Consider the following 27,739-nt stretch of genomic DNA (forward strand, 5'->3'; position numbering starts at 1 on the left):
CTCCCCCCACACACTTTATACACCTCTCATAGGTACACAGTAACATGTCACTTTTCCCTGGCTCTCACTTCGCCCCGCCTAAATCCTGTCCCTTCGCCGACATCACTTCCGGCTCCCCCTGGTGGCCGGAACCAGCTGCTACAATGTGACATTCCTTCACCGTGCGTCTGTCACGCATGCGCACTTGTTAATGGTTGCCGGCAAGATGGCAGCTCGCTGCTCCTCGCGCTGGTTCGCAGTAGCAGTGTCCGGGGTGAGGGGACAGCTGGTGCCAGGGGGGCACCGCTGGTCCCGGGCCGAGGGAGCCCAGCTATTGGCTCTGCGGGCGGTGGGGGCCCGAGTCCTCGCAGGAGGTGAGTGGAAGGCGGTGAGCGCCCTCGGCTACCCATGTGTGCGACATGCTCAAGGTTACATTGCATGCTGCAGGAGCTGACAGCCCTCTGTGTGGGACTACAACTCCCAGCATGCCTCTGACACTGATGGGCTGCAACTGCATGCTGGGAGCAGTAGTTCTACAGCTCTTTACCACATGTTGCCCTCTGATTGTGCCCATAGAGATCAGGTTGCCCTCTGATTATGCCCATAGCGATCAAGTTGCCCTCTGATTATGCCCATAGCGATCAAGTTGCCCTCTGATTATGCCCATAGCGATCAAGTTGCTTTCTGATTATGCCCATAGCGATCAAGTTGCTTTCTGATTATGCCCCTAGCGATCAAGTTGCTTTCTGATTATGCCCATAGCGATCAAGTTGCTTTCTGATTATGCCCATAGCGATCAAGTTGCTTTCTGATTATGCCCATAGCGATCAAGTTGCTTTCTGATTATGCCCATAGCGATCAAGTTGCTTTCTGATTATGCCCATAGCGATCAGGTTGCCCTCTAAATATTGCCCATAGCGATCAAGTTGCCCTCTGATTATGCCCCTAGCGATCAAGTTGCCCTCTGATTATGCCCATAGCGATCAAGTTGCCCTCTGATTATGCCCATAGCGATCAAGTTGCCCTCTGATTATGCCCATAGCGATCAAGTTGCCCTCTGATTATGCCCATAGCGATCAAGTTGTAGCAGGCAGGTTGCGCTCAGCGGGATTGGAGCATTGTAGGTGGCTGCACAATGTTTCTTTGATATATTCTGCTTTATGTGATTTAGAAATGGAAGATGCACCCTCTGTGTGAAAGGTTTAGTTGTGTAGAGATGTAACTGTTGTCTCTTCTTGTGTTGTATTTCCAGTCTTCACAGGGCATGTCTCACAATTCCACACAAGTTCATCCGCCTGCAACAAAACAGACTTCTACCAGGTTTTGGGGGTCCCAAGGAATGCGACCCAGAAAGAAATAAAGAAGGCCTATTACCAGGTAATGGGTTTACTAAAGCGGAACTCCGGGCTTGTCCACCCTGCCCGGCCTTACTGATCTAAACTACCAAACACTCCTCACAACTGCATACTTACCTGAGTTTTGCAGCGGTGGCCTGCCACAATGTCTACACACTCCAGATGCAAACTTCCTCACCTCCAGCTGTGTGCATGCATTGAGTCCTCAGACTTCTATGGGGATCCACCTCCAGCTGTGTGCATGCATTGAGTCCTCAGACTTCTATGGGGATCCACCTCCAGCTGTGTGCATGCATTGAGTCCTCAGACTTCTATGGGGATCCACCTCCAGCTGTGTGCATGCATTGAGTCCTCAGACTTCTATGGGGATCCACCTCCAGCTGTGTGCATGCATTGAGTCCTCAGACTTCTATGGGGATCCACCTCCAGCTGTGTGCATGCATTGGGTCCTCAGACTTCTATGGGGATCCACCTCCAGCTGTGTGCATGCATTGGGTCCTCAGACTTCTATGGGGATCCACCTCCAGCTGTGTGCATGCATTGGGTCCTCAGACTTCTATGGGGATCCACCTCCAGCTGTGTGCATGCATTGGGTCCTCAGACTTCTATGGGGATCCACCTCCAGCTGTGTGCATGCATTGAGTCCTCAGACTTCTATGGGGATCCACCTCCAACTGTGTGCATGCATTGGACCCTCTGGCTTCTATGGGGATCCAGCTGTCTGCATGCATTGGGCTCTCAGACTTCTATGGGGATCCACCTCCAGCTGTGTGCATGCATTGGGCCCTCAGACTTCTATGGGGATCCAGCTGTCTGCATGCATTGGGCCCTCAGACTTCTATGGGGATCCACCTCCAGCTGTGTACATGCTTTGGGCCCTCAGACTTCTATGGGGTGTTTTTGAGTATCTCCAGTCCTTGAAGATGGCCTCATAGAAGTCTGTAAAAACTCCCTGTACAGACTCAGACAGTGGGGAGGAAGATTACCAGTGTAAAGTGTAAACATTGTGCAGGTCATGACTACAATTTTCTAGTAAGTGCTGTAGGGGGGTAAAGGTTGGTGGCCTACATCGAAGGCGGAGGGGTTAGGTGGAATGTATAAATGTATTCTCCTTTAACTCCTTTAAATTATTATAATATGCAAATAAGCTGACTTGCCAAACTGCCTAAACAACCAAATGTGTATGATGGTCCACAGTGCTGATTTTTTTTTTATTTCACCATAGGAAGGCTTGCGCAGCCCACACATTGATCCTTCTCTTTTCTTTTTTGTTGTTCGACCAGTAGGTTGAACAAAAAAAAAGAAAAATATCGGCTTCCCCTTATCCACACATTCCCTTCCCGCTTACAGGGGTCTCAAACTGGCGGCCCTCCAGCTGTTGCGAAACTACAAGTCCCATGAGGCATTGCAAGCATGACACCCACAGTCTGAGGCATGATGGGACTTGTAGTTTTTCAACAGCTGGAGGGCTGCCTGTTTGAGACCCCTGCACTATGATATTGTATTCTGACAGCAGGGAGCTTTCCCCGCTATCAGGATACAATGGACAGTGTTGCCGGCTATAGCCAACAGCACTGATCATTCAGGAAAAATCTGACAGAACAGTTCTACAGAATTCGATCAGTAGATGAACTTTGTACAGCCAGTCTGCCCATTTGTGGATTTAAATGGATCTGTTGTTGAACTGGATGACTTTTGATCCATATATGGCAACTTTTACAGTTTTTAAGCCATTTCATTAGGTATATGTTACCAGTTTAAATATCACTTAGCAGAGTTCCCCTTTAGTTGGGGCACAGATTTCCATGCAGGCAACTGGTATTTTCCCCAAAATCTGCCATTTATTCCTTACAGTGAACTCTTTTGCACTTTAAAACTAAACTAAATGTTTTTATTTTTCAAAAATAATCCATGCACATCCACTAATTAATGGCCCTAAAATGTTTTTGTTTATATGAAATTATTTATTACTGCGTTATTCTGCCACCCTGTAACATCCTCTGTGAGATTCTAGACCTCTCTTTTTCAACCCTCGCTACAAATCCCATAGTTCCCGCTCCACATCAGGATTGAGAAAGAGGCTCGCTACATCCCTACATATGTAAAGCCTCTTGGACCCCTTTCACACTGAGGAGTTAAAAATAGCGCTGCTATACCGCCTGAAAAATGTCTTCACTGCCTACCCAATGTGAAAGCCCGAGGGCTTTCACACTGAGGCAATGCGCTGGCGGGAGAGAAAAAAATCTCCTGTCAGCAGCATCTTTGTAGCAATGAGAAGAGCGGCATGTATACCGCTCCATCCCATTTAAAATAATGGGAAACCGCGGCAATACCGCCCGCAATGTGCCTCTGCAGAGGCGCATTGCGGGCGGTATTAACCCTTTATCGGCCGCTAGCGGGGGTTAATACCGCACCGCTAGCAGTCGATTCCTGCGGCAATCCCGACAGTATAGCGCCGCTATATTTAGCGGCGCTATACCGCCACCGCGGCTCCCGCTCAAATGTGAAAGGGGCCTTAATGGTGCAGCTCTACCTTGCAATTCCAAATCAAATAATAATCTCTATAAATAAACCTTAATCATAAATAACTACCAACCCTATATTTTATTGTATAATAGGGTAATCAAAATTCATACATATAATATAAAAAACATAGAATAAAACCAATAGTGATCAAAAAGTCCATATATCAAAAGTTCATATAGGATTCCATCCCATACACCAGGGTTCTCCATACTTTTTAAACAAAGAGCCAGTTTACTGTCCTTCAGGCTTCAGGGGAGCTGGACTTTGGCCAGTGTGAGTAGAAAATGTCCCAACATCATTGGGCGTAAACACTGTCCGTTATTGGTTTTAACAGAAGGAATAGTGCTGCATCAAATTTTTTTTGGTAGTATTTGATCACCACATTTTTTGGGGGGTCTCAAACAGGCATCCCTCCAGCTGTTGTAAAACTACAAGTCCCATCATGCCTCAGACTGTGGGTGTCATGCTTGCAACTGTCAGCCTTGCAATGCCTCATGGGACTTGTAGTTTCACAACAGCTGGAGGGCCGCCAGTTTGAGACCCCAGATGCGCGTGGCCGTCGGGCACCCGCGATTGCCCAGTAACTGGGCAGGACCGTGGTTCTGTGTGTGTAAACACAGAGATCCACGTCCTGTCAGGGAGAGGAGACCGATGGTGTGTCCCTTGTATATAGGGACAACCATCGGTCACCTCCCCCAGTCAGTCCCCTCCCCTCACAGTAAGAATCAGTCCCTAGGGAACACATTAACCCCTTGATTGCCCCTAGTGTTAACTCCTTCCCTGCCAGTCGTTTTTATACAGTAATCTGCATTTTTATAGCAGGGATCGCTGTATAAATGTTAATGGTCCCAAAAATGTGTTAAGTGTCTGCCGCAATATCGCAATCACAATAAAAATCGTTGATCGCTGCCATTACTAGTAAAAATTACTAGTAGCTGCTATAACTTTTGCGCAAACCAATCAATATACGCTTATTGCGATTTTTTTTAAAAAAAAATGGATATTTATTATAGCAAAAAGTAAAAAATATTGTATGTATAAAATATATGTGTGTGTGTGTATGTATATGTAATATAAATATATAATCATTTTAGAACGCTGCAGTATGGTTGTGGCAAAATAAACATATTTATAATTTTTATTTTTCTATTTTTTTTTTTTTTTTTTAAGCTGGCAAAAAAATACCACCCTGACGCCAACAAAGAAGATCCTCAGGCCAAGGATAAGTTCTCTAAGTTGGCTGAAGCTTATGAGGTAATTTCCTCCTTTTTGTTTATTGGGAGGGGTCAAAGTAAGACCACCAAGTTGCATATATAGCAACCAATCAAAATGAATCTTTTAAAATGGGTCTAAACTTATTTAATGAAGATCTGCTATCTTCTAGAAAAGAATAATTGTGCCTGGGCTGTGCATTCTGACATTAATGCAGACTTGTAAAGTTATTATGAAGTCCACCTTAAAGGGTTCGTTCACCTAAATACTCTGTGCAGTCCATGAACGCTATTCCATAAGTTCTAACTAATCAAAGGATACTAAATAACAGGATGGGGCACTGTTCTTCTTCTGAGCCCCACACATGCGCAATGTGCTCTCCGCTGAGCAAATGAGCGTCAAGAGAGGTAATGTTGCAGCTGTTGATGTCATCTGGGGGGGCCAAAAAGATGCGCTGCGCACGTGCTCAAAAGAACGGCGTTCGCTCCTGTACCAGTAGGTGTCACTCATCCTAACGGCTGGTCTGTCCTAGAGAAGAAGACGGGACGGAGCTGTGAAAAATATCAGAGGCCGGCTTCACTTTGTGCACTATATATATATATATATATATATATATATATATATATATATATATATATATATATATATATATATATATATATATATATATATATATATATATATATATATATATATATATAAAAAATATATATATATATATATAAAATCTTATTTATCGGGGGATATAGCACGCACCCCCAACCTGGAAAGGAAATTTCAGACAAAAAAATCCTTAGTTTGAATGCCCCTCGTCGGTGTCTTGCCCGGCGTCCATCGGCGGGTCTGGCGTCCGTCTGCGGCCTCGGTGGTGTCCTCCCGCGCTGTCTCTCAGTTGAATCCCCGCTTCCCGCGCTGAGTTTGAACTGCGCCGGCGACATATACCGAGCGCAGTACACTCGGGCACGCTCGGCTTCTCACGCATAAAGGTTAGAGCGTGAATGTACCCGAGTGTACTGCGCTCGGTATATGTCGGCGGCACAGTTCAAACTCAGCGCGGGAAGCGGCTTATATCGCGCACCCTTATTTTAAGGGGGAAAAGTGCGCGGTATACGCCGATAAATATGGTGTGTGTGTGTGTGTGTGTGTGTGTGTGTGTGTGTATATATATATATATATATATATATATATATATATATATATATATATATATATATATATATATATATATATATATATATATATATATAATATATTTTATTTATTTTTTATTATTATTATCATTTTTAGTTTTCCTGGACTGCATAGAGCAAGGTGAACTTAAAGCGGATGTGCCACGGGAAAATAATATTAAAAGCCAGCAGCTACAAATACTGCAGCTGCTGACTTTTAATATTAGGACACTTACCTGTCCTGGAGTCCAGCGCTGATCGCAGCAGAGGAAGAGCGATCGCTCGTCTCTCTGCTGCTCCCCCCGCCATCCACGCTCAGGGAACCAGGAAGTGAAGCGCTGCGGCTTCACTGCCCGGTTCCCAACGACGCATGCGCGAGTCGCGCCGCGCCCGCCGATTGGCTCCCGCTGTGTGCTGGGAGCCGAGTGTTCCCAGCACACAACGGGCGACAGACGGGATGTGACGGAATGCCCGTCTTTCGCCCGTAGCGTGTGGCCGGAAGTGGGTGCAAATACCTGTCTTTAGACAGGTGTCTGCACCCCCCTCCCCCCTGAAAGGTGTCAAATGTGACACCGGAGGGGGGGAGGGTTCCGATCAGCGGGACTCCACTTTAGGGTGGAGAACCGCTTTAATGCTTTCAATGTCAATAATTGTAACTAAAAATTTAGAGCTTGTATAATATGTTTGCATTATTAAACCCAAAATGTAAAATGTTGCAGCTTACCAATCGTTACATGTTGTGGCTGCTTTAGTTTTCTGTTTTTAGGCATTTTCCGATCCCAGTAACACACCTCTTGTATTAGAGTTCCCCCACTCTGGATGAAGGCGCATAGGGACAGCATTGTTAATCTAGGGGGAGGGCAGTGTTAGATGTACTAGCAAATTTAGATACACTAACAAATTGAAGCTGAACTTCAGGGGAAAAAAAGGTTTTGTGTAAATAAAAGCTGACCATTGTAAGTGCCCCTGTCGGTGGTAAATAGTTTGTCTTAAAAGAGTTGTAAAAGCAGAAGTTTATTTTTTTTTTTTTTTATCTTGATGCTTTCTATGCATTAAGATAAAAAGCCTTCCGTGTGTAGCAGTCACCCCATCACCCCCTAATACTTACCTGAGCCCCATTTCTGTCCAGCGATATCCATGAATCCCTCAGCCATCTGCCTCTTGATTGGCTGAGACACAGCAGTGGCTCCGTTAAATTCCACATCTGTCAAAAGTCAGTTAGCCAATTGGGAGAGAGAGGGGGCGGGGCTGACTGTTAGCTTTGTGTCTGAATTGACACACAGAGCTGCAGCTCAGGTGCCCCCATAGCAAGCTGCTTGCTGTGGGGGAACTCAATGGGAGGGATGGGCAAGGAGCACCAAAGAGGGGACCTGAGAAGAGGAGGATCCAGGTTCTGTGCAAAACCAACTGCACAGAGGGGGTATGCATAACATGTTCGTAAAATCTTTTCTTTTTTTTGTTTAATTAACGATCACTTTAACCCTGTAACTGCTACATCTGCAAAAAAAACTTGTTCTGTTGAAAAGCCTCGTACACACGATCGGATTTCCATGGGCGTTGGCAGTGAACTTGTTCTGCATACAGATGGCACAACGTTGTCAGCCAACAAATACGAAACTATGTGGTTTTTCAGCTCTTTAGCGACACCCTTTGGGCAACTTCTGCTAATGTTGTGCTATGGTTAGCTTTGCTTCTGAGCATGCGTGTTTGTACTTTGGGTTTTTCTTCGACAGACTTGTGTACACATGATCGGATAATCCGACAACACACATTTGTTATTTGCTGTCCAACATTTGTTGTCGGAAACTCCGACAACAATGGTCTGATGGAGCGTACAAATGGTCGGATTTTCCAACAAAACTCTGTCATCACACATTTGTTGTCGGAATATCCGTGTACGGGGCTTTACTGGCGAGATCACCAGGTGAAAATAAGTTATTTGATTTCTTGTACATAATATTTATTAATATTTGTGGTGTTTGCTTGTTTATAAATGTACAAGGCTTTATTTCTTTTTTTTTTTTCATTAGGTTTTAAGTGATGAAATGAAACGCAAGCAATACGATGCATATGGCACTGCTGATTTTGCAGCTGGAGCCAGCGGAGGTGGACAGCAGTATTGGAGGGGCGGACCCACCGTAGATCCAGAAGAACTTTTCCGCAGGATCTTTGGGGAGTTTACTGGCGGCGGCGGAGGCGGGACTCCATTTGGTGATTTCAACAATATGTTTGAACAGCCCCAGGAGGTGAGTTTGGCTCGTTATGCCAGGGTTTGACAAATTTGCTTGGAATCTAGGAGCCAGAAAACGCGCCCCGTCCCGACGAGCTCGCGTGCAGAAGCAAACACATACGTGAGTAGCGCCCGAATATGTAAACAGTGTTCAAACCACACGTGAGGTATCGCCGCGATCGTTGGAGCGACAGCAATAATTCTAGACATCCTCTGTAACTCAAAACATGCAACCTGTAGTTTTTTTTTTAAACGTCGCCTATGGAGATTTTAAAGGTTTGTGGTTTAAAAGTTTGTCGCCATTCCACGAGCGGACGCAATTTTGAAGCGTGACATGTTGGGTATCAATTTACTCGGCGTAACATTATCTTTCAGAATATAAAAAAAATTCGGGATCACTTTACTGTTGTCTTACTTTTTAATAAAAAAAGTGTATTTTTTTTTTTCACAAAAAAAGTGCGCTTGTAAGACCGCTGCGCAAATACGGCGTGACAAAGTATTGCAACGATCGCCATTTTATTCTCTAGGGTGTTAGAATCAAAAATATATATAATGTTTCGGGGTTCAAATGTGAGGTAAGGAGTTGGTAGTGAAAATTGACATTTTTCACTCAGAATTGCTGTTTAACATGTAATGCCAACGGCCACCACCAGATGGCGCCAGCTCACAGAAGGGAGAGCTTGGGACTTCACAAGGCCGCAAAGCCGGGGCCTCAATTACCGGCCGTCGCGGGCCTGCCGCGATCTCGCGAGGGTGGTGGGGGTGCACAGAGACACAGGATCCTGTGCCTCCGTGCGCCCCCACCTTCCCCCGCCACGGCCGGCAATTGAGGCCCCGGCTTCGCGGCCTTGTAGGCCGCAAAGCCGGGGCCTCAATTACCGGCGGTCACAGGCACATGGGGCCATATTCTTATACATCTAAGGCGGCGGAACGTATGTACTTTACGCCGCCGCAAGTTTAAGTGGCAAGTGCCGGATTCCCAAACCACTTACCTGTAAACTTGCGGCGGCGTCGCGTAAAGTCCACCCGCGTAAGCCATCCTAATTCAAATGATCCTGGCAGGGGGCGTGGATCATTTAAATTAGGCGCGCTCCCGCGCCGATCGTAATGCGCATGCTCCGTCGGGTAAATTACCCGACGTGCATTGCGCTAAATGACGTCTCATGGACGTCATTTGTTTTGACTGTAACGTAAATGGCGTCCAGCGCCATTCACGGACGACTTACGCAAACGACGTTAAATTTTGAAATTTCGACGCGGGATCGACGGCCATACTTAACATTGAGTACGCCACCTAGGGGGCATCTTTATCTTTACGCCGCGTATCTCTTACGGAAACGACGTTAAAACACTACGGCGGGCAAGCGTACGTTAGAGAATCGGCGTGACTAGTCATTTGCATATTCTACGCTGACCGCCACCTAGCGGTCAGCGTAAATATTGCAGCCTATGATACAACGGCGCAAGCCGTCGTATCTTAGGCATGTTTAAGTGTATCTCAGTTTGAGAATACACTTAAACATAGGAAACGGACTTACGTAGGCGTATCTGTTGATACGCCTACGTAACTTGTATAAGAATATGGCCCCAGGTCACAATTTCTTGTCGCAATTGCGACCTGGCCCCCGGATATTGTCGACCCCTGCGTTAGGCCATAGGCGAGTTACATACACTGATGTGTTGTAGAGTTTTCTAACATGCTGCTGTAAAGGGAAGGGAATTGTATCAACCAGGTAATGTAAAGTTCTGCAGAAAACTGAGATCCTGGTCCTGATTATTTACATACATGCTTGCAAGTTAAATAACACACTGGCGTTGTATATATCTCAGGGAATACAGTGGCTGAAGCATTATGAGAACTTCTGGTTGACACAACCGCTGTGGCCGTAATATTATACTGGTATTGATCACACATAAGCATTGAAGCGCTGCAATTTTACCTGGTCACATACAAGTTATTAGGCACTGCAGCTTTACTACATTATGCGAGTCGTGGATAAAGAGGGGATTTGTTTTTACACTTTGGTTATTAATTTGAGTAGTAAACTCAAAATCAAGTTGTATTGATTTCCTTCTATTATAGGAATGTCATATAGATTACATTTTGCTTTGTACAGTTAATCTGGATTTACCTTTTTCACTTCTTTTGTCACGCAGTACATCATGGACCTCACCTTTATCCAGGCAGCTAAGGGAGTCAACAAAGAGATATCAATTAACATCACAGACACGTGTCCGAGGTGCAATGGAAAAGGAAATGAGCCTGGCACGAAACTTCAGCATTGCCACTATTGCAATGGCACCGGCATGGTACGAACAGCAGATTGCAGTATTTTTCACATGACTTCTTAAAAGTCCTTAGCGGGGAAAACTGCAATATTTGGGGGAAAATCCATTATAATTAGTGTTTATACATTTTTTAAACTATTCAAAAGATTTTTCGATCAACTATGGCTTAGGTAAAGTGACAGCAAAAGGTATGTTGCCTGCTTTGGGCCATAGCTTGTCTGATTGAAACTGATGATTTGTGATAAGTCATTCACTGAAAATTTCTGCATGAGCTTTTGCATTCTGTAAACAGACTTTTTAGAGCAAATAAACCATACCAAAGGGGCCTGAAGCTCCACCTGCTTGATCAAAATGAGAATGCAAAATGTCCATGTATATCAGGGGTGCCCAACCTTTTGAAGAGTGAGGGCCACTTAACCCCTTCCCGACCGCCGCATGTACATATACGTCGGCAGAATGGCACGTACAGGCACATTGGCGTACCTGTACGTCCCTGCCTAGACGTGGGTGGGGGGTCCGATTGGGACCCCCCCCCCCGCGACTTGCGGCGGTCGGGTCCCCTCGGGGAGCGATCCGGGACGACGGCGCGGCTATTTGTTTATAGCCGCTCCGTCGCGATCGCTCCCCGGAGCTGAAGAACGGGGAGAGCCGTGTGTAAACACGGCTTCCCCGTGCTTCACTGTGGCGGCGCATCGATCGGGTGATTCCCTTTATAGGGAAGACCCGATCGATGATGTCATTCCTACAGCCACACCCCCCTACACTAGTAAACACACACTAGGTGATCCCTAAATGTTACAGCGCCCCCTGTGTTTAACTCCCAAACTGCAACTGTCATTTTCACAATAAAGAATGCAATTTAAATGCATTTTTTGCTGTGAAAATGACAATGGTCCCAAAAATGTGTCAAAATTGTCCGAAGTGTCCGCCATAATGTCGCAGTCACGAAAAAAATCGCTGATCGCCGCCATTAGTAGTAAAAAAAATAAAAATGCAAAACAACTATCCCCTATTTTGTAAACGCTATAAATTTTGCGCAAACCAACCAATAAACGATTATTGCGATTTTTTTTTTTTTTTTACCAAAAATAGGTAGAGGAATACGTATCGGCCTAAACTGAGGGAAAAAAAAAAATTTATATATGTTTTTGGGGGATATTTATTACAGCAAAAAGTAAAAAATATTGCATTTTTTTCAAAATTGTCGCTCTATTTTTGTTTATAGCGCAAAAAATAAAAACCGCAGAGGTGATCAAATACCACCAAAATAAACAAAATATTTGTGGGGAAAAAAGGACGCCAATTTTGTTTGGGAGCCACGTCGCACGACCGCGCAATTGTCTGTTAAAGCGACGTAGTCCCGAACTGTAAAAACCCCTTGGGTCTTTAGGCAGCAATATGGTCCGGGGCTTAAGTGGTTAAAGCGCTTTTTTTTTTCTTTTTTTAAGTCAGCAGCTACTAAGGACACTTACCTGTCCTACTTGCCCCAGCTGATGGCCCCCCCCCCCGATGCAGATTCCACGATCGATGCAGGTCCCGCGCCGCCATTCACACTAGCATCTACAGAATAGGGGATAGATTTATGGCATTTTATTTTTTTATTATTATTTAGTAATGGCGGCAATCTGTGATTTTTATCGTGATTGCAACATTATGTCGGACACTTGACACTATTTTGGAACTATTGTCATTCATACAGCAATCGGTGCTATAAAAATGCACTGATTACTATGTAGATGACACTGGCAGGGAAGGGGTTAACCACTAGGGGCGATGAAGGGGTTAAGTGTGATCTTAGGGAGTGATTCCAACTGTGGGGGGGCTGGTCTCGCTAGAATATGACAAAGATCACTGCTCCAGATGACAAGGAGCAGTACATCTGTCCATTTGCTAGGCAGAATAGGGAAATGCCTTGTTTACAAAGACATCTCCCTGTTCTGCAGCTCTGTGACACGATCGTGGGACACCGGCAGACATCGAGTCCGCGGCCATGGAGGACATGGCGGGCATACGCCCACTTAGCCACAATTTTAAAGGGGATGTACCTGTATGCCCATTTGCACAGCCGTGCCATTGTGCCAACGTATATGGTTGTGCGATGGTCGGCAAGCGGTTAAGATAAAAAAAAACATCTGTGTGCAGCAGCCCCAATCAGCCTTCCTAATACTTACCTGAGCCCATCTAGATCAAGGGATGTTGCTGGAGTGCCTCGTCTGCCTGGGACTCCCCTCCTTTGGCTGAGACAGCAGCATGGCGCAATTGGCTCCTGATACTTTCAATCAAAGTCAGTCAGCCAATAAAGAGAGAAAGGGGATGGGACCAGGCCACGGCTCCATGTCTAAATGGACCCAGGAAGCAGTGGCCTGGCTCGGGTGCCCCCATAGCAAGCTGCTTGCTGTGGGGGCATTAAACGGGAGGGAGGGGCCAGGAGCACTGAAGAGGGACCGAGAAGAGGAGGATCTGGGCTGCTCTGTGCCAAACCAACTGCACAGAGCAGGGAAGTATAACATGTTTGTTATTTTTAATACAATCACTTTAAGTTTCAGGATAAATGATTCTAGTGTTTTCAAGCTATCAAATTCCTGCTTTTATTTTCTGTTTTGTATGACCAGTTTTCTGGTACTTGTAGTACAGCTAGAAATGAATTTATATTAACAATACTGTCTGGTTTTTGTAGGAGACGATTAACACTGGCCCCTTTGTCATGAGATCAACCTGTCGACGATGTGGCGGAAAGGGGTCCACAATGACGAATCCATGTCTATCCTGCCGGGGTAGTGGACAGACCAAACAGACGAAGACGGTGACTGTGCCAGTTCCTGCTGGTTAGTGTTATGGCAATAGACCTCTTTAGTAAAAGGGACTTGAGAGAAAGCAGAATGATGGTGTTAGAAACCAAAGATGGAAACTGTTATTCTCTGACTGGGCTAAACCCTTATGTAAGGAAGGGGATGTCGCTCACCATCAAGCAGAAAGATTTAGAAGTGCTACCCCCAGAACCTAATCTGCAGCTCAGGCGTTGGGGAGTCTAATGTAAAGCCAAACTGCATACACAACTTGTTGGCCATCATTAGTCCAGTACATGAAAACCATGGCTTCTGTGGAGTAGGGCTTCCTTTATGGAACTTGCGCTATATAAACCAGTAGTTTTGGATGAAGAGTTGTCCCAAGGACAAAATTTTTATTATTTTCATGGCCAAAATGAGGAACCAACTCATCAAGAAAGTGATAAAAGCTTATACCCTTTTCAGAAAGTTTTGCTATGTACGTTTCACAGTGTGTTACCAGTATACAGTCTTAACCACTTAAGGACCACCTCCTGTAAATATACGTCAACTGAATGGCACGGCTGGGCAGATGTACGTACCGGTACGTCCTGTACATCTAACCCAGCCGTGGGACGCGGGCGCGCGCCCGCCACCCCGGTCCGAAGCTCCGGGACCGCGGACCCGATCGCCGCTGGGGTCCCGCGATCGGTCCCCGGAGCTGAAGAAAGGGGAGAGCCGCGTGTAAACACGACTTCCCCGTGCTTCACTGTGGCGGCTGCATCGATCGTGTCATCCCTTTTATAGGGAGACACAATCGATGACGTCACTCCTACAGCCACACCCCTCTACAGTTGTAAACACACACTAGGTGAAACATAACTCCTTCAGCGCCCCCTGTGGTTAACTCCCAAACTGCAACTGTCATTTCCACAATAAACAATGCATTTTAAATGCATTTTTTGCTGTGAAAATGACAATGGTCCCAAAAATGTGTCAAAATTGTCCGAAGAGTCTGCCATAATGTCGCATTCATGAAAAAAATCGCTGATCGCCGCCATTAGTAGTAAAAAAAAAAAAAATTAATAAAAATGCAATAAAACTATCCCCTATTTTGTAAACTCTATAAATTTTGCGCAAACCAACCGATAAACGCTTATTGCGTTTTTTTTGTTGTTTTTTTTTGCCAAAAATATGTAGAAGAATACGTACCGGCCTAAACAGAAATAAAAAAAAAATTTTTTTTATATATTTTTGGGGGATATTTATTATAGCAAAAAGTAAAAAATATTGCATTTTTTTCAAAATTGTCGCTCTATTTTTGTTTATAGCGCAAAAAATAAAAACCGCATAGGTGATCAAATGCCACCAAAAGAAAGCTCTATTTGTGGGGAAAAAAAGGACGCCAATTTTGTTTGGGAGCCACGTCGCACCACCGCGCAATTGTCAGTTAAAGCGATGCAGAGACGAATCGCAAAAAGGGGCCTGGTTATTTACCTGCATTTTGGTCCGGGGCTTAAGTGGTTAATATGCTTTCTTTCTGCCTTCCAGGTGTGGAGAATGGGCAGACTGTACGAATGCCAGTGGGGAAGAAAGAAATTTTCATCACGTTTCGGGTAGGTGCACTGGACTGTTTATATAGACCACAGGTGTCAAACTCAAGGCCTCCTGGTCGAATCCGGCCCTCCAGGCCATTTCATGTGGCCCTCGCACTTCTCCTGCAGCTGCAGGAGAGCTCTGGTCCTCCTCCAGACCCTTACTTTCTGCTTTGAAGCAATGCATACAGCTTCTTCCCAGCAGCAGCATAAAGAAAGGGGGGTGCACTGTGATGTAAGGGAGAGTGGGGGACTCAACTTCTGATGGTGGGGTGGCTCTTGACATCTAATGTAAGGGGAGGGGATGCGCTGGACATCTAATCTTACAGATACAACCGGCCCTTTTGAGGGTTAATCATTGTGCTGATGCGGCCCACAATGAAATTTAATTTGACACCACTGATCTAGACTGTATTTTGAAGTGCAGGTATGTGTTTTGCTCTTAAAGGAGAATTTGATATAGATGCTATAACCAGTCATAGAGAGATCAACTCTTGGCCAGTTCAGCACTTACCAGCTGATATTCAATCCATCTATGGGCAGGCTGGTTGTATTAAAGTTGATTTGTCGACCTTGGTACAACCAGCCTGTCAGATTTTTTTGCATGCAATTCTTGCAGCGGCTAGGAAAGGCTAGCAGAACACAATAGCGCTGCATGAGGGATTCCCACCCATCAACACTGTGTTAATGGAGGAATCGAGTGATTTCTTTTTGTGCGATCTGTGGTTGCATCATCTTTGCTTAAAGTGGAACTTCACACTCTCAATCAACACTGACTAAATGTAATCCTTATGCCTAGCATCAGTAAATAGATAGATAGGAATGTATATCCCTTTTTTTTTTTTTAACTTGTTTACCTTTCTTCAGTTACTTTCTGGTTTCCAGGCCTAGGCAACTGATGTCATACATCCCTTGAGTCTTTAGGAGGGGCTTTCTCAGGGCTAGGGGCAGATGGATTCCAGGAAGTAAATGCTACAGGAATCCTCTGCCTCACTTAAGATGGCCACGGACAGAAATGCTAGGGGGTTGTTTTTTAAAATGATTTCTCAGCACAGTAAACCATGGAGACATGGTTGGACAAGTGAGTTTGCTTTTAATATTGGCAACAAATGTTTTTTCGGCTTGTAGTGCTCAGGTGCAGTGTAGGTCCACATTTAAAGGATCACTAAAGTTTTTTTTTTTTAAATAACAAACATGTTATACATACCTCCACTGTGCAGCTCGTTTTGCACAGAGTGGCCCCGGACCTGGTCTTCTGGGCTCCCTCGGCAGCTGTCTCGGGCCCCCCCCCCCCCCCGCAAGGACTCAACACCTTAATGTGAGCGAGCTTGCATAGTGTTGAGTGCTTGCAGGCGCGCTCCTGTGATACAGCCATATCGCCCCCCAGCGCGCCGCATCATTGGATGTGTGTGACAGCTGCGCTGCTTTCAATCAACCAATGAATGAGTCTGGAAGACGGACCAGAAGCCTGCGTGTTCACGGCGTGGGACTTTCGAGGGATCAGGTAAGTAAAGGGGGGGTTCGGGGGGCCTCTAATCCGCAAATGTTTTTTCACCTTAATGCATAGAATGCATTAAGGTGAAAAAACTTTTACCTGTACAACCCCTTTAAGAAATTCTGGACCTTTTAGCTTCAGCTCTGATATTTGGCCAGCAGAGGGCAGTAGTTCACATTGCATTTTTTTTGCTTGCATATTCTTTCATCATACTTGCTTGATATGCTTAGTTGAGCAACACAGAGTACCAAGTCCACCGAAGAGCTATTTTGTGTCAGTTTTTAAATGCAGTATTGAGAAATAAGCGTTTGGTTAAATTTTCCAAACCGTGATGCATCCAACTGATCTAGAAATTGCATAGTTATGTAGTATAAGACAGCATGTTAACAGTTGGTGCCAGAAAAACATTTAACACAATAACTAAAGGGGGAAAAAGTATATAGTGATAATTATGACCAATGTCCAATGTCTTACAGTAACTGTAAGGTGCTATAAGTTACAACAGAAACTTTTGGCGGGAGGAGTAGAAGAAACTTGCATAATATAATGGAATTTTAGTACAGTACTGACCCTTCAATTAGTTTCTTTTGCATAATATAATGGAATGTTGGTACAGTATTGACCCTTCACTTACAGAATTTGGACACAGGAAAGACATTGATTTAGAGATACAGTGGGCAGAAAAAGTATTTGATCCCCTGCAGATTTTGTACGTTTGCCCACTGACAAAGAAATGATCAGTCTATAATGGTAGGTTTATTTCAACGGTAAGAGACAAAATAACAAAAATATTCAGAAATTTTTTATTTTAATGAGTTAAAGTATTTGATCCCCTATCAATCTGCAAGATTTCTGGCTCCCAGGTGTCTTCTATACAGGTAATGGGCTGAGATTGGGAGCACTCTCAAAGGTATTGTTCCTAGACTCAGCTTGTTGCCTGTATAAAAGACACCTGTCCACAGAAGCAATCAGTCAGATTCCAATCTCTCCACCATGGCCAAGGCCAAAGAGCTGTCCCATGATGCTAGGAAGATTGTAGACCAACACAAGGCTTGAATGGTGAGAGGGTGACAACATTTGGTGCGATTATTCGCAAATGGAAGAAACACAAAATAACTATTAACCTCCCTCGGTCTGGGGCTCCATGCAAGGTCTCACCTTGTAGAGTTTCAATGAAGAATGGTGAGGAATTGGCCCATAACTACAGAATCTTGTCAGTGATCTCAAGGCAGCTGGGACCATAGTCACCAAGAAAACAGTTGGTAATGCACTATGCTGCGAAGGTCTGAAATCCTGCAGCGCCTGCAAGGTCCCCCTGCTCAAGAAAGCACATGTACAGGCCTGTCTGAAGTTTGCTAATAAACATCTGAATGATTCGGAGGAGAACTGGGTAAAGGTGTTGTGGTCAGATGAGACCAAAAGCGAGCTCTTTGGCATCAACTCGCCATGTTTGGAGGAGGAATGCTACCTATGACCCCAAAGTCATAGAAGGTGGGAGGTAGAAACATTATGTCCTGTCCCTTTCTGCTAAAGGGACAGGACAACTTCACTGCATCAAATTTACGATGGATGGGGCCATGTACCATCAAATCTTGGGTGAGAACCTCCTTCCCTCAGCCAGGGCATTGAAAATGGGTCGTGGATGGGTATTCCAGCATAACAATGACCCAAAACACACAGCCAAGGCAACAAAGGAGTGGCTCAAGAAGAAGCGCATTTAGGTCCTGGAGTGGCCTGGCCAGTCTCCAGACCTTAATCCCAAATGTGTATGGAGCTGAATATTCGAATTACCCAACATCAGCCTTCAACCCTTAATGATTTGGAGAGGATCTGCAAATAGGAGTGGGACAAATTCCCTACTGAGATGTGTGCAAATCTGGTGGCCAACTACAAGAAACGTCTGACCCCTGCGATTGCCAACAAGGGTTTTGCCACCAAATACTAAGTCATGTTTTGCGAAGAGATCAAGATACTTATTTCACTTTTAATCCATTTATAACTTTTTTGAAATGCGTTTTTTCTGGATATTTTTGTTGTTATTCTGTCTCGCGCTGTTAATATAAACCTACCATTAAAATTATAGACTGATCATTTATATGTGGACAGTTATAACTTGCATTGGGGGTATTGGGATAATAAGATTTGTACCAATGAGTTTTTTCCTTTCTGGGAGTAGGTAATTGAGGCTTATCATTGGTAAAATGTGGGTTCAGTTTGAAACGGACACTTTTTTGGGTGATTATTTTTTGGACAATAACTTAAAATCTTTTTAGAATTGACAGCTTTTTCTGGGGTTATGTTTTCCGGTAAAATGCTTAAAATACCCGTCTTGCAATCAATTGGTATGGATATGGAGAAACCAGCTTTTATGGGTGTAACATGTTCAAAAGTGTTCCAACGAAACAGGATGTGATGGGAGCAGCATAGACTTGGGTACAATCAGCCTTGCCCGTACATGGTTAGAATCTTGGCCAGTTCCTGCTGAACCGCACAAGATTCAAACAGTTAATGGCCGGCTTAAATCTGTTTAAAATCAATGGATTGCTGAACGGCGATAGGTAAGACCTTCCATAAACTGTGTGCATCCTGAGTAAGGATGAGCTCAGGCGTGTTTACAACTAGCAGATGCAAAGCCTGCCAGGAAGTCGGCACCACACAGCGCTAATCGCAGGCAGTGAGACATTCCTTTATCTCTGCATCCGCGCTTTTGAAACATTTCTCGCTGCCTGCGATTAGTACTGTGCAGTGCCGACTTCGTGCTTCTGCATGTGCTATTTGCGAACACGCCTGAGCGCATCATTTGTCCTGGGCATTTGCAAGGACATCACAGCTGCATAGGAATTAGTTTTTTTAGACTAACACAGATATTTATAGGCACCATAAGGTGCTTTTACTCCAGCAGTATCGTTAGGTCCACTTTAGTTTTAGAATGAACTGTACAGTTTAGCTTGTGCTGCAGCAAACCGATATTTTGAAAATGAAAAAACAGCTCTAAGCAGAGTGTAAAGTCAACAGGTTTATTAAGTGTTCTCACATATATATTATTATAGCCAAATTTGCAGCGAATGGGGGATTGCTGCGAAATTGCGGGAGGGTTTTTCTCAAAAATGTTCCCCCCCAAAATTCTTTTTTTACATAAATTTATATTTATTTTATACAAAAATGTATATTTTATTTGGGAATTTTTTTTTCTTCAAAAATTTTATTTAAAAAAAAAAAATCCCAATTTTTTTTCAGAAATTATTCTTTTTTTTAAAAATGTTTCTTTAATATTTATCTAATAGATATATATATAAATCTCTATCTCAGCGCCTTCTACAGTGACTCCAGCGCCTCAGACCCTTGAGCCACACTGCCAGCTGAGTTACATTGGACTCATTGGACAGTTATTGTTATCTCACATATATATTATTATAGCCAAACTTACCACCCTAACTCCTCCCACAGTTTTTACACTACATAGACAAGTAATACACCGAAACGTGCGGATTGTTCCCGGTTGGTGGGCTATTACCTTGTGGAACGTTTCGCAGAATCGTTCACGAAATATCGTTGTTTTTTCTGCGAAATTTGTCCCATAGGAATGAATGGTGAAACTAGAGTGTGAGATGAGAAAAGCTGAAAAATCGGGACATGATTTCTAAACTGCGACCACTCCCTCATTTTCAAGCCGACCTACACAAATCGTATATCAAAATTTTCAGCTATCCCTGCTGCCACTACACATGTCCACGGCTAAGCCATAGTCATGATCGTTTTCACAATATGATAATTTGTTTGCAACTCGCGCCATCCATAGACATTCATTGAAATTACAGTCTAGACACCTAAAATTTAAAGGGCAATATCTAAACTGCGACTGTGTCTTCAATTTTAATTTTTCAGAGACATACTATGCATCAAAATGTAGGTCTGGGTCTTGTGATTCTCACAATGAAAAGCTCTGCGCTGTGCGATTTTGGAGTTTTTAAAATACGACCATTTGATGAATGACAAGTATTCAGGCAGAGGTAAAGAGCCTGCATAAACATTGGTTTCCTGGCAACGCTGAGGGGAATTATAGCTCCTCCCACACAGCTCGGAGAGAAATTATAGCTCCTCCCACAGTCACTCCAGCCACTCCAACCACACAAGTTACTCAAGCCACTCCACCCAGTTATTCCCTCCACTCCAGTTGTAGACTACTGGTGGAGGCAAGAACATTTAACGCAATTTCCCCAGAATTTGTAGCTTTTCTAGTTTACTATTAATATGCAATATTGTTACAGGTGCAGAAAAGTCAGACCTTCAGACGAGATGGCGCAGACATCCACTCAGACCTGTTTGTTACGATCGCACAAGCTGTCCTTGGAGGCACTTCCAGAGCACAAGGCCTTTATGAACCCATCAGTGTTGTTGTAGGTTTTTCCCTATTCTATTGTTTGGTTTTAAATATTGTGTTAACTTAAATTTCTTCTTGATCTTAAATTGGCTATATGTGTGTAATTTTTATGTGGTTATCATTTTCATATTTTCAGATCCCACCTGGTGCACAGCCAGATCAGAGAATTAGAATCAGCGGCAAAGGCATACCAAGAGTGAACAGTTATGGCTACGGAGATCACTATATTCACATTAAGGTTAAGGTTCCAAGGTCAGTGGGTCAGGGATGTGGCTATAACCATCCTAAAACTGAAGATTACATTGTGACAGATGATAATTTGATCTAACGTTAAAGTATACGTGCACATTATTTCATGCTTATGTGATACCTGTTTTCTACTTTGTTGTTCTGTTTCCTAAGCTGACATCCTTAAAGTGGATGTAAACCCGATTCATGAAATTTGAGCTGGGCACATATATCTGCAGTATTTTGTTATCTCTTTTCATTGAGCCAAGTCTTATAGCTCTCTTCTGAACGGTTCCTCTGTTATCAGCCTGAGGAATCCTCCAATTATTTTACTTTTTAGACAAAAGCAGCCTGAATCCTTTGTCAAAGGAGGTTGCTAAAATAGATTAGCAGAGAGCAGCTCCTATTACAAAACAGCTCTGAGAGTCTCTGCCTATGAAGAGAGGGGGTGTGTGCCTTTCCTCCAATCAGCAATGTTGGCTATCTCGGCTGTATGCCCAGACATCACACTCCGTTAACCAGGAAGAGAAAATCTACTAACAAAATCTGAACTTTCTAAACCGTATATAAATGTAAACACAGCAGATATACATATAAGTATGATTTTGTTAATCCCTGTGTTTTACCTGAGGCTGTTTACTTCACTTGGTGTATGGAGGGTTTACATCCACTTTAACCATTTCTTCTTCCATGTTCAGTGTCTTGGCCATCTTGATTGGCCAGTCCAGGATGACTTAACCCCCTCTCATGCACATAGGAGTTAAAGCGGCATTAAATCATATATTGCAGCTTACTAATCATTAGATGTGGTGGCTGCATTTGTTTGTTTTTTTTTGTTTTTTTTTCCTTTGGCTTTCTTCTCATTGTTTTCATCTGATCTGCCCAGTAACGCACCTCCTGTATTGGTGAGAAAAAACCCTAGGGGAATAAAAACAGGAGGCACAGCAGACAGCAGTATTGTCAGTCTGGGTGGGAGGAGAGTATTAAATGTATTTGCAGCTGTAGAACCACTAACAAATTAACCCTTTCACGCCGAAGGAACGCATATATGCGTCCTCTGCTTTTGGGGGTTATTCCGGGATGATTGTACCGTTGTTTAGAGCCGGCGATCGGCTATCCAAACATAGCAACCGATGCGGCTAAAAGCCACTCGGTTGTTATGCCAGAGGAGCGGGAAGGGACATCCCCCCCCCCCTCCCGCCGCCTCTCTCCGCTCTGACCGGGCCTCCAGTCCCACTGGGAGACCCGATCCACGATCCTGCGCCTCCATCGTACAGGCGCGCTCTGAAACAAAGCCGTAAACGGCTTTGATTCAGTGTCCGCATTGAAAACACGGAAGCGACGTCATGACGTCACTTCCGGGTTTCTCGGCTGCCAATGGCAGTACACAGTATTCAGAATCGCCGTTTTCAACGATCTGAATACTTTGAAGTGCAAAGGAGGGCTCAGGGGTCTTTTAGTCCCCCGATCCCTTCATAAAGAGTACCTGTCACCACTTATTACTGTCACAAGGGATGTTTACATTCCTTGTGACAGCAATAAAAGTGATCAAAATGTAAAAAAAAAAAAAACACAATTTAATATTATAAAAAAAAATTTTTAACGCGCCCCCCTCCCCTTGAGCTTGCGCAACAAAGAAAACGCATACGGAAGTCGCGCCCGCATATGAAATCGGTGTTCAAATCACACATGTGAGGTATCGCCGCGATCGTCAGAGCGAGAGCAATAATTCTATCACTAGACCTACTCTGTAACTCTAACCTGGTAACCGTAAAAAAAAGTTTAAAGCGTCGCCTATGGAGATTTTTAGGTACTGTAGTTTGTCGCAATTCCACGAGTGCGTGCAATTATAAAGCGTGACATGTTTGGTATCTATTTACTCGGCGTAACATCATCTTTCACATTATGCAAAAAAATTGGGCTAATTTTACTTTTTCATTTTTTTAAAATTCATGAAAGTAAATTTTTCCCAAAAAGTTGTGTTTAAAACACCGCCGCACAAATACTGTGTGACATAAAATATTGCAAAAATCGCCATTTTATTCTCTAGATTCTCTGCTAAAAATATATATATAATGTTTGGGGGTTCTAAGTAATTTTCTAGCCAAAAATATGGATTTTAACTCGTAAACACCAAATGTCATAAATAGGCTTAGGCATGAAAGGGTTGAAGCCAAGCTCCAGCTCACACTTTAGAGGAAAGCAGTTACAGCAAAAAATAAAATATTTTTTTTGGGAGGGGGGGGGGGGGGGGCGGTTGCATGAATAAATAAAAGCTAATTTTAATCACCCCTACCAGTGTTAGGTGGTTTGTCCCATCTGTGTAAACTCATACATTCTGCTACAGAGTTTGTGCTGTGAAAAACAGACTTGCTGGATCAGTAGATGGGGCGGGCAGTTTGACTTATTCTTGCATGTCCCTGCATCCTGATCAGCTTCTAACTTCAGCTTGTTCAATTACTGTTTGACAAAAAAATAAAACCTGGAAACTGATTGGTTCCCATGCACAGCTGCACCCGATTTTGCACTCTGCAGTTTTTGTAAATCAACAACAGAATGTTTACATCTTCTTCAAGCAACTTTACCGGCCACCACTAGAGGGAGCTCAGAGGAAGGCAAGAGATGGATTTTATATTCTAGTAGGAAACCTGAGCAGTCCATCTCTTGTCTTCTTCTCAGCTCCCTCTAGTGCTGCAGGAGAATAAGTTATGTCAACCCTGCAAATATCCTGAAACTATCATATTTGACAAAAAGTTGCTTCAATGTGCTGGTCTTTGATTAACATTTCTTTCCTAATCCATAGAAATCTGTCAGAGAGACAGCGGACGCTGATGTTGAGCTTTGCTGAGGATGAAGTGGACGTGGAAGGCACAGTGAATGGCTTAACCAACACAACAACAGGTAAAGTGAAGCTATATGAATCTTGAGGATTTGTGGAATCTCGAGTACAGATAAAATGTTTTAAAATGCTCTGGAACTCAAAATGCACCCACAATTTGGTTATCTTTTTAAATTTTTCCCCTCTAAACTGCCTATGATGATGGGTGTGTTTTGTTACTAATACCATCATTTTCCTTTTTAAGCTATACTTATGGCGTTCAAAAAATGCTGCTTGCAGCTATGAAGGGCAGGCAGGTGTTTTATCCATACCTGTGGCAGATTTCAGCCCTACTACATTACTTCAAAGCCTGGAAGTTTTGATCAGAAAAAAACTGACACTTCGGACAAGGCTGAAGCGTGCTTAAAGTGGAGGTTCACCCTAAAAACGATTTTTTTACATTAATAGTACAATAGTAAGGACATTTCATTTCGGCAGGTTTTTATTTTTATTTTTTTCTCCGTACATACCTTTATATCCAGATTTTGTCCAGGGCTTCCGCGATCTGATGACTTCGGGACTGGGCGTTCCTATCCCAGCCTCAGGGTTCCGATGACTGCGGGACTGGGCGTTCCTATCCTTCCGTTCGATGATTGACGTCTTGTGAAACAGGTGACCTGTCGCACAACGCGCGTCACCAGATTTCCGGAAATAGCCGAGCTGCGAGTCGGCACTATACGGCACCTGCGCCCGCCGTGTAGAGCTGACTGCGCAGGCGCCGTATAATGCCGACTCGCAGCTCAGCTATTTCCAGACATCTGGTGACGCGCGTTGTGTGACAGGTCACCTGTTTCACAAGACGTCAATCATCCAACGGAAGGATAGGAACGCCCAGTCCCACAGTCATCGGAACCCGGAAGCCCTGGACAAAAACAGGATATAAAGGTATGTACCGAGGAAAAAAAATTAAAAATGACCTGCCGAAATGTAATGTCCTTAGTATGCTGGCTCTGCTAGATGTCATTTTAATTTTTTGGGTGAATTCCCGCTTTAATGCCTCCTGGTCCCCATACATTCCTATTCATCCATCACTTTGGGCTGTCCCATTGGACAAATTAAAGCTGAGTTCCGCCAAAATATATAATTTTTTATTTCTTTGTCAGCAGTTACAAATACTGCAGCTGCTGACTTTTAAAAAGCCTGCAGTGTTCTCACCCGAAGCCAAAACCGTCCCTCGGCTCTCGGGTGGAGGCGCCGCCATCTTCGGTAAGGGAATCGGGAAGTGAAGCCTTGCGTCTTCACAGCCTGGCTCCCTAATGCGCGAGTCACGTTGCGTGTCCTCACTGGTTCCTTCTGTCTTCTGGGACCTGCGCGTCTCCCAGTAGACGGGGGGGCAGAGGAGGGGCTGGACATGACATAGATCCCCGTGGAGCCTGCGGTGATCTATGCCCGCATATGGAAGCAGATAGCTGGATTTGACAGGTATCTGCTCCCCTCTGAAAGGTGCCAAATGTGACTCCGGAGGGGGGGTCTGGAAAGCAGAAGTTACATTTTTGGGTGGAACTCCGCATTAATTGTTGGATGTGGAAGGAGACAGACAAGTTTCAGCACTAACAGGCATAACTAGAGCATTATCCAGTGTCTGGCATTCGGACAGAGTTAGGGTGCTGAAATCTCTGGGTGCCTGTATGTTATACCTGCTGGCACATTTATCTTTTATATTATCCTAATGTGAGAAAAGGTTAGGAGTGGCAGGTCTTGTATTCTAAATAAAACAATGTTTTTCTTGGCAACCAGATTAATTTTTCTGGTTGCTAAATGTGCATTGGAAAAAACTGAAATCTGATCAGTAGACTTCAAAGTGTCTGAAATGAGAACTGTTTGTATTACTGTACAGCCATCACGTGGGTTCATTTTGTCAGTTTTGCAGTGCACAATAAAATTCAGATTTATGGGTAGGGTAATACAGAGATCTTCTATTAGTATATGAGTGCTAGTTTGTATTGACTCTCATTGTACTGGGCTGATACCTGTTCTACTCTTTCTGCCCACTAGAAAGTACCCGACAGAACTCTGCAGCTGGGAAGGAGAGTCCTGAGGCTGAGCAGGCAGGGGAAAACAAGGAGGGATTCCTAAGCAAACTAAAGAAAATGTTTAGTTCATGACGGTAGGAGCGCCCTGTTTGTTTCTCTACACAAGGCCAGTTCTCCTTTATCTTACTATATTATAATCTGCTCCTCATCTTAGAGCTTGTATTTGTTCTAAATTGGCACCGTGTGGGGAAACCCATCTAGTGTCTGGGGGTACACTACAGATATATAGAATATTTTATGCTCCTGTTTGTTTTTCAATGCCTGGCTACTTGTCGGTGATGTGATCTCTCTTACCAGCTGCAGCTTTAATTGGTGCCCATTGGCAATGGATAAAATCTTTCTAAGATATTTGTGCAGTGTATCATATCGATTTCTCTGGAGTATACCATCTTCATCTGTAGACTGCCATTGTGTCATTCTTGCAACTTGCATCTGTTTTTGGAGGTTGAGCAGGCAGTAAAGTGAGGCAATGTCCAACTTTGGGTTATAACCTCAGCTGCGATGCTTTAAAACCACACTCCAGGCTGCTGTTAAATGTACGCATGCAGTGGGGTCCCCTGTACACTGCATGGGTTCAATGCTTGTGGGGGCGGGGTAAGAAAAAATATTTATTCCTCACTCCTCCAGCCTTTAACTATATGCAACCCATAGTTGCTGGACTTTGTTGCCCAGCTGGCTTCAACTCTTTGAGGTCATCACGTACAATGCAGGATGGGGCAGTTGTGTAACCATGTACTAATAAATATACCTACTATGCAGACTAAATCCTATTATTATCTGTGTGCTGCAGGAAAGAGATCAACTGGAAACTAGGAGAGAAAAAAAATGTGGACTCTACTTAATATGGAGACATGTCACTACGTTAAGATGCTGAAAACATCTTCTCTGACCGAAGCCATCAGTTTACTGTAGCTACCCCTGGCAATCCATGATGACACCATATCGGACTGTAAATGAAGGAGACTTCCAAGGACCGGCCAAGTTTTTTTTTTTGTTTTTTTCTTTTTTTTTCTTCTTCCTTTAAATATTTAATTTGAAATTCTGTAGTGCAATTTATTTGTCGCAATTTGTCACGCAAGCTGTAAAGATTATTACCCAATCTTATCTTTCTGCACTTAAATATAGTATATTTGACTTTATATTATTCTAGGCTGTACATCCTCTTATGGGGGGCTTAATTGTTGGCACAGCCAATGGTACATACAGTAAAATAAGTAATTTTGAGAATATCAAATGTGCATAGGCACCTTGGCTTATAAATGTTTCGTGTTCTAGGACAGTGTTTCCCAACTCGGCATCTTGGAAACCACCAGCAGTACATGATCTACACACTTTAGTTGGGAGAATAGGTGTATTTGAGCTTTATTTGTCAATGTCTAATGGGAGAACTGCCTGTCTGTGTTGCTTATAGCAGCCAATCAGATCCTTCATTTGAATATTCCAGTAAAGTACTGAAGTAAAGAGAAAACCGTGATCTCAAATGTGCCATGTTCATTTTTACTTAAAGCGGAACTTCACCTAAAATGGCAAGTTCCACTTATCCCCCCCCCACACACACACACACACTTTCTCCTTGGCCATTTTTGTAAACTAGCTTTTTTTTT

At 43.8% G+C, this 27,739-nt stretch overlaps 1 protein-coding gene across 2 annotated transcripts; it reads left to right on the top strand.

The window, feature by feature from the left end:
- Window positions 1–173: 173 nt before the first annotated feature.
- DNAJA3 (DnaJ heat shock protein family (Hsp40) member A3) lies at window positions 174–27,609 on the top strand. Of its 2 annotated transcripts, XM_040356580.1 has the most exons (12): window positions 174–353; window positions 1,232–1,356; window positions 5,031–5,114; window positions 8,272–8,487; window positions 10,629–10,781; window positions 13,438–13,585; window positions 15,077–15,141; window positions 20,884–21,012; window positions 21,133–21,248; window positions 24,028–24,125; window positions 26,098–26,209; window positions 26,926–27,609. In XM_040356580.1, the coding sequence occupies exons 1-11, from the start codon at window positions 191–193 to the stop codon at window positions 26,205–26,207; spliced, it is 1,407 nt and encodes a 468-aa protein (XP_040212514.1). In that variant the 5' UTR covers window positions 174–190; the 3' UTR covers window positions 26,208–26,209; window positions 26,926–27,609. The 2 variants fall into 2 exon arrangements, with proteins under 2 accessions (XP_040212514.1, XP_040212515.1); XM_040356581.1 differs by lacking the exon at window positions 26,098–26,209.
- The last annotated feature ends 130 nt before the right edge of the window (window positions 27,610–27,739 follow it).

This window comes from Rana temporaria, chromosome 6, assembly GCF_905171775.1.
Source record: "Rana temporaria chromosome 6, aRanTem1.1, whole genome shotgun sequence".
Taxonomy (NCBI): Eukaryota; Metazoa; Chordata; class Amphibia; order Anura; family Ranidae; genus Rana; species Rana temporaria.